Here is a 10759-nt window from a genome sequence, read left to right on the forward strand (position 1 = left end):
GATTTGGTGTATGTTATTTTTTTTAAAGTAGTTTCAATGCATAATTGGTATATATATTTGTAGGGAAATTTTTTTAATTATTATTATATTTATTATTTTCCGGAAAAATTTTAGGACATTTATTTATGTCCATTCAATAAAATCTTTTGTGTCGTAAAATTTGTATTAGGACATTTCTAAGTGCCGATAAAAGTTTTTCAATCCGTAAAATTTATGTCTCAATAAGAGTTTAATAGGACAATTGTTAATGCCCTTATAATTATATATTGGGACGTGTGTAAGCATCTTAATAATAGATTTTATGGACACATGTAAGTGTCGTGAAAAGATTTCCAGAAAAAATCGAAATTAATATGGGGTATATATTAGTGCCTTAATAACCCTTTATTGGGACACATTTAATTGCCTTAAAAAGGAATTTATAATGAGACGGATAATAAGTGCCTCGTGACCTATTGCAATGCACAACTACGTGACATATAGTTTATTTGCCCCAATAAGTCTAAGTGTCCCAAAATACCATATATTAAGGCGTTTTTTTGTGTCTGGAAAACAGATTTTTGTTGTAGTGGTTGTGTTTTCCGAGTATTTGATTATGTTATTGATTATGGAGAGATTGAAAATGTCCGTTGACAATTTTCTTTTTCTTTTTAACTATGATGTAGGAGGATGAATATGATTGTTATGAGTCAGCTAATAAATCAGAGTCCGAGGTTAGTTATAGAGAGAAACAACCAAAGCTAGTGAGGTCGGTTGTGTTTAACGATTCTTTAATTATGTTATTGACTATCGAGAATTTAAAATGACCGTTGATATTTTTATTTTATTTTTTTAAAACTTGGATGTAAGAGGATGAAGATTGTTATACTGAGTATGCTAATGAATCATGATCAAATTTGAACAATGGAAGGAAGAGAACGACCAAACTAGTGACGTAAGTTGTGTTTACCGAATATTTAATTATGCAATCGATTATGGAGAGTTTAGTATTCTCGTTAACAATATTTTTTGCTAAAATTTGACGCAGGAGGATGAAGATGATGATTGAGTGCTATGAGGATCATCAAGTATTATGAGGATAAAATAATAATTTCTTGTTAGTACTTTAATTTATTTATTTTAGTGTAACTTTTGGACTTGTATAATGTGTGAACCATGCGTGATAGACAATTTTTTTTAGAAGTAGAACTGTTGGACTTAGCTTGACAGAGTATTTTATGTTGTGAATTCTCAATATATGATATTAACTTAAATATTGTTAGGTATGTTTGATGCAACAATCATATATTTTCTTATTTATTTTATACTTATTATTCATTGTCTATGTTACTAGTTTATCTCTTCAGTTTGATAAAAATGACATGCTCCTAGTTTTTGTACTTATTTAGTTGTGATGTGACCAATCTCATATCTTCAGTGTGAACCAAGATTGTGCTTTCTTTTCATGTTTTCAGTTCTACCACGAAACATTGAGCTCGGAATAATGGTTCTTTGCTTCTACAATGCCTTAGAGAACCTTATTTTGAAATAATATTAGTACTAAACAATTTTGTGCGTATAAGTAAATTATTCATGAATAAAATATGTGTACTATACGAAGCCAAAGAAGCACTCATGATTTTTATTACTACTGTACCACCTTCACCTCCATTTGAGGCGCGAAACATGCAAATTATCCGGTTTCCAACCGAACACACGAGCAACTCGCCGCCATTCCAATCCGGAGGGTCGACGGCGAGGAATGCACTACTGGCAGTAAATCTCCAATCAGCGTTACCATTGTGCGAGTGATTGAACAAGATAGTTAAGCTGATAACTAGATCATTGATATCATTATCGAGTGTTTGCGCATAGTTTGTAAGAAATTAAGAAATAACCATTCAAGAAAAAAAATCAAATAAAAAAAAAAAAAAAAAAAAAAGCCCAAAACAAAACCTACTTTTTCTTTATTTCTAAAAACCGTCTAAAAAAATTAAATACCAATGATGCTACCTCATGCATGTAGTTAAATTCGTCAACAATCATCATCACTCTCATAGGGTAGCACGAATGTACGGTCAAGGTTTTACTCAAGTAGGACACGAGTATTGCGTCGATTTCTTCGTGTTTGAACAGACAGATTCAACGGACTTGGGGCTTCGGCCGCGACCTGGAGATCGAACCGCTTGAGTCCGATAGAGAGATAAATGAGTGTTTTTAGTTGTGAAGACGATGTAATCGTCTTCCATCCATGGTTCACGAGTACCCCCTAATATTAGAAAAACAAAAACAAAATGAAAATCAATAAAATGAAATTAACAAATATATTGTATCAATTTTTTTTTTTTTACCAAATATATTAAAAAACTAATTAAATTACCAGGTTTGTCGATGATGCAATTCCATCGTCTGTCAAATTGTTCGTTAAAGTAATCTATCATGTCATTTCCAATAGCCACTTCACTTTCCCATTTATTAATTGCCTAAAAAAATCAAGTTTCAAGAACACATTAAAAATCATTAATTACATGTTTAAATACACTTTGCACCCTTGAAGTCTAATTTATGTAATATTTATCCTCTTCAATTATATTTTGTAACTTACCTCATTCAAGTATTATTTGTAGCACTTAGCCCTCGAACATCAACTATTTCAAATTTTAAAACATAATAAGATCCTTAATTTATCTTGACTTTTTGTGATTGAATAATTGAAAAAAGAAAATCAATTAAAAAGTCAATGCAATATTATAAAATTTAAAATCTTATCTCTCTTTGGTAAAATAAATAAAATAACAATTTAATCCTATTGGGTCATATAAAATCAAAGGTAACTAAAATTAGATTATTGAGCAAAATTTAAAAAATAATATATATATATATATATATATATATATATATATATATATATATATATATATATATATATATATATATATATATATTTGTCTTGGTTTACACGAACGGCTGACAGTTCAAGACATCGTGTTCACTACTCAGCCTAGTAAATCTGATGTAACTTCACTACGGAAGGTTCAAAGCTATAAGCTATCTATCCCGATGCAATACTATTCGTGGAAACTCTAGAGAGAATCGCAGCCCTCGTTTTTATTCATGTGGGGGATTGTTGGGAAAATTAGTTAAAAGTTGAGTCGTGAACAACTTTTGATCACTATTAATGTATGGTTTATTTAATTATTTAAATCAATATTTTGATTAGATTAATATATAAACAAACCAATTTGTGGTGAATGGAAATTACTAGTCCAAAATATGTTGAAACAAGGAAAGTGGGATTTTGAGTTATCCCACATTGGAAAAGTAGTGAACTATTGAGCTATTTATATATCTCAATGTTGGACCTAAGGGTCAAGCCCTTTGGGCATATAACTTTGTTTGGGAGAACGGCCTATATGTTATGAGTTTCGAATCTTGATGTGCCCGCGCAGTCTAGCCTGCTGGGCTTGTTTGTTCGGATTGGATTTGGATTTGGCTTGGGCTCAAATGACTATATTATTTTTTTTGGGTCAGAAAAATTAGAACATGGGCCGTCAATCCGTTGGACTCTCCCTACCCGAAGCCCATCTCGAATGGTCTGGCTGTTTTGAATTGTTGCGGCCGAACCAATGCAAACCAATCGGCTAACCTCGAAATGGTACAACCAATTCGGCCCCAACGGCTCCTTAGCCGAAACAGCACAAGTCTAGGGCGAACCGGTGGGTTTACATACCTTTTTCTCCAAAGGAACACTACTTTTCAAATCTTATAAATAGACCCCGTTTTTCCCATAATTCCTCACTTCAATCCAACAAGCTTTCTGCATTTCTAGCCTACTCATTACAGATTCTCTCGAAAAGTTCTACACAAAGTACCGTTCGCCGTGCTTGGGATTTGGAGTGCTCCTATTCCAAGTCTTTGCCGTTGTATCTTGTGAGACGATTTTCGTTCAAACCGTTAGCACCGTTGCGGGGAAATTTCGTCTTAAGGACAGAGACAACTCACCTCGGCAAGATTCATTTCAAGCAGATTTCCAACAATGTTTTGCACTGACTTGGTAGGGTTTGATTGTACTGTGATAGCTTGGTCTAATATTTTTGTGAAATATTTGGATGTACAAGATTGAGTCGGGATTCGTTTCCATTGATTTTAGTTAGATATAGCATGTTGGTGTGGAATACGTTTCAAATGTACTATGTTAATTATTTGTTTTAGACAACTGTTGAGTGAAGTCGGTCCAATGATTTTTTTCCAATATCTTAAATCATATTACTTTTATATTTTTCAATTTGTTTATAGTGTTTTGTTAAATGACATTTTATTGTTAATGTTGACATCCGTGCATCGCACTGATGAGATACTAGTTATCCATGTTTTCAAAGGAGACTTCTAATTATAAGATCGTAACGATTTTTCTAATACCTTATAATTTGCGAATATTATAAAATGGTTAAATATATAATATCATAAATATTCACCACCCTCTTATATTCGCTTAATCCTCCTACGTTCTAAGTTTTTTTTTTTACAATGGAACATAAAAAGGTAAATTAAGATTCTAACAAGTAATAATCATCCAAATTTGAATCAGTTTTTGGGCCGATTGTGAGGAAAGAAAAGTAACTCATGTTTCAAATCTTAATCTACGGAAAACAACAATATAATATTTTGGGGTTTTTTTTTTTGTTTCGACACAAGCGCTCTTAATTTATTTCTTTAAGGACGTGAATTACTGTTCTTTTTTACCTTCCAGTGTTTTTCTCTGACGAAAGTATCGTTCACTTATGGTGGAGATGGAGAGATTATGTGGTAAAGATTCTTGTGGAAAACAGTAGAGTTTTTTTTGTAAATATTCTAATTAGTTTGATAGTGGACAATTTATGAATTTATACAGAATATGGGTCTAAGAGAAAAAAAAAATGGTAGCTATATCAAACAAACACCAAATTGCAATTGATACAACATGCGGTCATGCCTTCTCATGGAATTAAAGAAGATCGTGTAATCATCAGGGTAACTCAAGTGGACATTTTTATATTACATTGTTTTTTTATTATTTTTCTCTTTTATGTGGACTTTTAGAGTGGTAATTAAAAATTAGTTGCACAATTATTGCAATGCAAGTGTACTAATTAATATATAACTCAGAGTGACGTCGTTGCTTGGGATTGGGTTTGTAGATCCGCAGAAAATGGAGAAGGGGTTGGATAATATTAAAGATTGAATCAGATGCCACTCTTTGATTATTAATCTTTCATTAATGTAATATTTTTAGATATCTTTACGGAAAAATTACAGTTTTCGGCCTTTAAGTTTGTACCCGATTTCTCATTTGGTCCACTCGTGTTAAAAAAAAAACACATTTGGTTATTCATGTTTCAACAATTTAACACTTTTGGTCATTTTTGTCAATTTAACGATAGTTATCAGTTAAGGTAGTGTCGGACACATGCTTAGATTCCGTTAGGTACTAACGGAAAATTGATGGAAAGGACAAAAAATTGTTGATTTTTTAAAAGATGATGGACTAAATTTATTTTTTTTTGAACAAGGACAAATACGAAACTGAGAGAAACTTAGGGGACGAAAATTGTATATTTCCCATATCTTATCATGAATTTTCATGACATGCCAACTTATTTTCCCATGCATAAGTTGTTGTGATTGTGAATTAGCTGGTGCGGAGACAGATTTTTTTATTGTTGAATAAAGTGAGTTTTGACTAATTTCAATTGAATATTTAAATGGATTAATTTTAGTGTTAATTTCACTTGGACTCCATTTTAATTAGTAAATTTGCAAAATCACCTCCTTTTAATTAAAAAAAAATTAGGGGTGTACGCGGTCATAAATCCACAGGTTCTAGCAAAATGCACCATCGTCCTGTCAACCAACGGTTCTTGATTTTAAGGAATCAAAGTTGTGGGTTTTCGACGGGTTTAGGATAGACGGATCCATGGCGGGTTTATAGTAAGACCCATCCTTTACAGGCCGAAACCCGTCATAATTTAAACATGTTAGTTTTTAATAAAGTATAAGTTTTACGCAAAACTATTTAGAAATTGAAATGGATGACCGAGCGTAAAATCTTAAATTTAAACCAACGCGAATAACATCAATGATAAATATCAAGAGTAAATCAAAATAATGGGTTTTTATCATAACTTCATTACAAAAAATAACTAAATCCAAAGCTTTATAAGACAAGATTTAAAATAAAATGATAACTATATATAAAACGAGATGATGTCGTCGTTATAGATATAAGTTTTTATATGTAAGAGATATTTTATTTATGTATTATATATTATTAATTTGTTATACTACATAATATGAAGAAAACGACGTCGTTTTGTATGGCGGGACGGGACGGAACGGGTTTCTCGGGTGTTAACAGAGCCGGTCCGGCGTATTTGGGGGCCTGGGGCGAGAATATAGATATTGTGCCCTTAATAATATGAAGTTTCGGGGCAACGCTCGGATCTTTTTTTTTTTTTTAGAAATTTTGGGACAAGAATATATATTGCGGGTTTTTTTTTGTTTTGCATATTATATTTGTCAAAATAATATAGATAAATATTTATTAATTTAAATATCATCACCAATAAATATTGGAAATATTAATGTATATATTTTTATATGGTATATATTTTAAACTAAGCTTTAAAATTTATAAATAGAATTTTTTTTAGAACAATGGAAGAATAATATTTTTTATACAACAGAGAATAATTTTTTTAGACATAAAACATATAAGAAAAAATAATAAAAACTGGGCCCTTAAGAAATTGGGCCCTGGGCTTGGGCCCTGCTCGCCCCACCCCAGGGCGGGTGTTAAAAATATGTGAACCCGTCTTAGACTCAAACCCACAGATCTTCTCCATTTAAAGATCCAATCCTATTAAAGGATCCATCCGTCCGATTCTAACGGTATGATTTTTACCGATTTGACGAGTTCAACGGGTTATTGAATCCCACTTGCTCACCCTTAAAAAAATTTGCTTATACCTCTTTTGTTAGACGGCTCTGCTTACTTCATTGCCCCTCCGTCCAATTTTTGGGAAAATGTCATCAAAAGTTTCAAGTGAACTCCCTAATTATCCTTTTGAATGAAGTTGACTATTCTAACAACAGACTGAAATACCCTGACAATTTATTTCAATTAAAAGGGGTGTCAAAGTAATAAAATAAAAAGATTTACAAGGGTATTAAAATTAAAAAAAATATTATCTTTTATTTCCTCATATTTCTCAAACCCTAAACACAAAATTTTAGGGGTGGCATTGGTAGGGATCAGGGGCGGACCGTAAGACGTTTAGGAGGGAGGCTAAGCTTGCGATAAATAATAAAAATATAAAGAACATAAAAATAAATAAATACATATATATAGGTTTTTTTGACTTTAAAGTAAATATTTATGTAAAAAATACGCCTCTAAATAATTTTAAAAAATAAGATATAAATCATAATTGTGTCTGTGTGGTGAAGAAGAGAAAAAAATAATTAATAGGGAAGAAACATACTGTAAAATTTACTTGGACCGGTTCGTGGTGGTTTACTTAGATGACATCGTCGTTTATAGCGATACTATGGAGGAGCATGCCAACCACCTTCGCACCATCTTCCAAGTACTTCGGAAGAACGAACTCTTTGTGAAGAAGGAGAAGTGAGATTTTGCCAATGAGGAGGTCCAATTCTTGTGGCACATCATTGGACACGGGCGACTCCAAGTGGATGAAGTGAAGATCAAAGCTATCAACGGGTGGGAACTGCCGACAAAGGTAACTGAATTACATTCCTTTCTTAAGTCTAATTAATTACTATCGGCGGTTCATAAAAGGGTTGTCGGCACGAGCGGCATCATTAACCGACTTGCTCAAGAAGAACAAGGCATGAGAGTGGTCCAACTCATGCCAACGGGCGTTCGAGGACTTAAAGACAGCGATGAGCCAAGAGCCGGTTCTCGCCTTACCAAAATTTGGGAAGTCATTCGAGTTACACACGGACGCTTCCGACTTTGCTATTGGAGGGGTCTTGATGCAAGAGGGGCATCCGATTGCCTTCGAGAGCCGAAAGCTCAACAAGACAGAGCGGCGCTACACGGTCCAAGAGAAGTTGATGATCGCCATCATCCATTGCCTACGAGTGTGGCGGCACTATCTATTCAGTTAGGCGTGCCGTTCGTGGTCAAGACGGACAACGTTGCCACAAGCTACTTCCAAATGCAAAAGAAACTCTCGCCAAAGCAAGCACGGTGGCAAGATTTTCTAGCGGAGTTCGATTACGTATTGGAGTACAAGCCGGGAAAGGCAAACGTTGTGGCCGACGCTTTGAGTAGAAAGGCCGAACTCGCAGCTATTAGCTCAACAAGGGGGAACTTGGCCGACATAATCCAAAAGGGCTCGAACATGATCCATTAGCTTTGAGTAGAAAGGCCGAACTCGCAGCTACTAGCTCAACAAGGGGGAACTTGGCCGACATGATCCGAGAAGGGCTCGAACATTGGCCAAGGAGCTACTTCGACTGGTCGAGGGCAAAACGAGGCAATTTAGGGTAGAGGACGGCCTACTCTACACGAATGGACAACGACTATTTGTTCAAAGTGGGGCAGCTTGAGGAAGGACCTCATCAAAGAATATCACGACACCAAATGGGCGGGGCATCAGGGCCAAAGGCGAACCATAATTTCGGTAGCGGGTTTTAAACGATCGAATACCCGCGGATAGCTAGCGGTTCGGATTCTTTTGCCAGCCCTAGTTCTTATGTAGAATAAAACAAGAAGCAAATTAGTAAATGTTGAATTTGATTACATATTTCTCATTTTTATATTAAAAGTCACAATTATTGATGGCAGCCACATTTGAATAACGGAACTATAATTTTGAAGATGCAATTTAATATAATTGTTGTATATGATCAGATAATGATAAATATATTTCATATATATCAACATCTTTGACTGCCAGAGTTGATTAATGGGACGTGGAAATTAATTTACAATTAATAATTAAAGTAATATTTTTCTTGTACACAAAAAAAATGGGACCTTTCTTAACTTAAGTCTTTACAAGATTTTGAATTTGGATAGACCATTAACAATTGCTTGTCCAAATTATATTGTATCAAGTTAACAGTTTGGTTATAATGCTATTAATCATATTGAATTATTTTGGATAAAAATCATATAATTACATATATTAAATTTAAGGGTCTATTAGATATAACCCCTTAAACATTCAAATAATAGGGGTAGACCCAAATTTATATTTGCCATTTTGATAACAGCCCAAACTTTTCTTAATTACATAATTACCCTTAATCAAATCCCACAAAACCCGTTACTTTACCTTTTGAAATAAAATCAAATCCCTTCCTATTTTCCCGTTAAATCACTATCATCCCAAACCCACTATCGAATAAACTGCAAATCCTCCCAGAACAACTTCCCGGTACGGCCGATTGAAAGGGGAAGACGTCTGCACTGCCGTGAAACGACGATTTTCGTGCACTCCGAGCAAGCTGTCGTAGGTACGTCGTCGCCACTCGCCGAATCGCTATCATCCATCGATTTGTTGATATGCTTTGGCTAAATCGACTATCACGTTTGTGTAATTGCAGATCTGTTATAATCGCATACCGAATTCGAGCACTAAATCAGTGATATTGCAACAATTGATGGGCAGGACATCCACCAGAAGTGATATCGTCGTTGGCCGCCGCCGTCGTCGTCGCCGTCACTGCTCCAATCTAGGGTTACTCAAATCCAGGATTACTCAAATCTAGGGTTTTGATAATTCTTCGGCCCATAGTTGATTAACGAGATGCATAGTCGAATTACATATGTATTAATATACTATCCCATATCATTTAATAGACTATCCCACTGGTATAATTTTACTATGGATCTCGTTAATCGACTATGGGCCGAAGAATCATCAAAACCCTAGATTTGAGAAGTGACGGCGGCGGATTTGTGTTTTAAAATTAATAGACTATCTCATATCTTTTAATAGACTATCTCATGTATCTAATTCGACTATGGGATTAGTTAATTGACTATTGGAAAAATAATAATATATATGGAAACTGAATAATATGTTTGTTTGAAATACTAATCAATTAGGGTAATTTTCCTTATTATATGAAAACGATTAAGGTAAATAATAATATATATGAAAAAATAATAATATATATGGAAACTGAATAATATGTTTGTTTGAAATACTAATCAATTAGGGTAATTTTCCTTATATCATGTAATAGACTATCTTATTGATCTAATTCGACTATGGATCTCGTTAATCGACTATGGATCCCGTATTATTCAACCACATAGTATATTAATAATTTCAATATAGTACATTGATCTGCTATGATAGTATATTACGGTTATAGTAGTGATATGAATTGTGTTACAAACAATATACCACTGAAATGACAAGAACATTGAGAACAACACCAACGTAAAGTATTCCAACATAACCAATAAAATAGTACATTAATAATCTCATAATTTCAATCTAGGGTTTTGATAAAATACATAAAACACATCATAACACAATCAAACCAATATGTCGAGTTAAAACTCTAGTACATTAATAATCTCATAATATTATAATAAAATGATAACGGTAGTATCATACGGTATTCATAATAGTATACTACTGTATTACAACGGTTTAAAACTTAACCGAAGTAACCGAGCCATTACATCGTAAACACCTCTTTATAGCAACCAAACCTCAACAAAATCCGTACGAAATTCGCCATGGAAAAAACCTAA

General features: G+C 33.6%; 1 protein-coding gene across 1 annotated transcript; it reads left to right on the forward strand.

Annotated features, from left to right (window-relative positions):
- Positions 1 to 7200: 7200 nt before the first annotated feature.
- LOC148765754 (uncharacterized) lies at positions 7201 to 8828 on the forward strand. Its single transcript, XM_088812058.1, has one exon. It carries the CDS (start codon positions 7869 to 7871, stop codon positions 8394 to 8396), a length of 528 nt encoding a protein of 175 aa, XP_088668184.1. The 5' UTR covers positions 7201 to 7868; the 3' UTR covers positions 8397 to 8828.
- The last annotated feature ends 1931 nt before the right edge of the window (positions 8829 to 10759 follow it).

The sequence above is a fragment of the Erythranthe guttata genome, chromosome 13, assembly GCF_056151865.1.
Source record: "Erythranthe guttata isolate IM_541 chromosome 13, IM_541, whole genome shotgun sequence".
Lineage (NCBI taxonomy): Eukaryota > Viridiplantae > Streptophyta > Magnoliopsida > Lamiales > Phrymaceae > Erythranthe > Erythranthe guttata.

Coding starts and splice junctions, on each gene's coding strand:
- LOC148765754 (XM_088812058.1), top strand. CDS start 7,869: ATGAGAGTGGTCCAACTCATGCCAACGGGCGTTCGAGGACTTAAAGAC.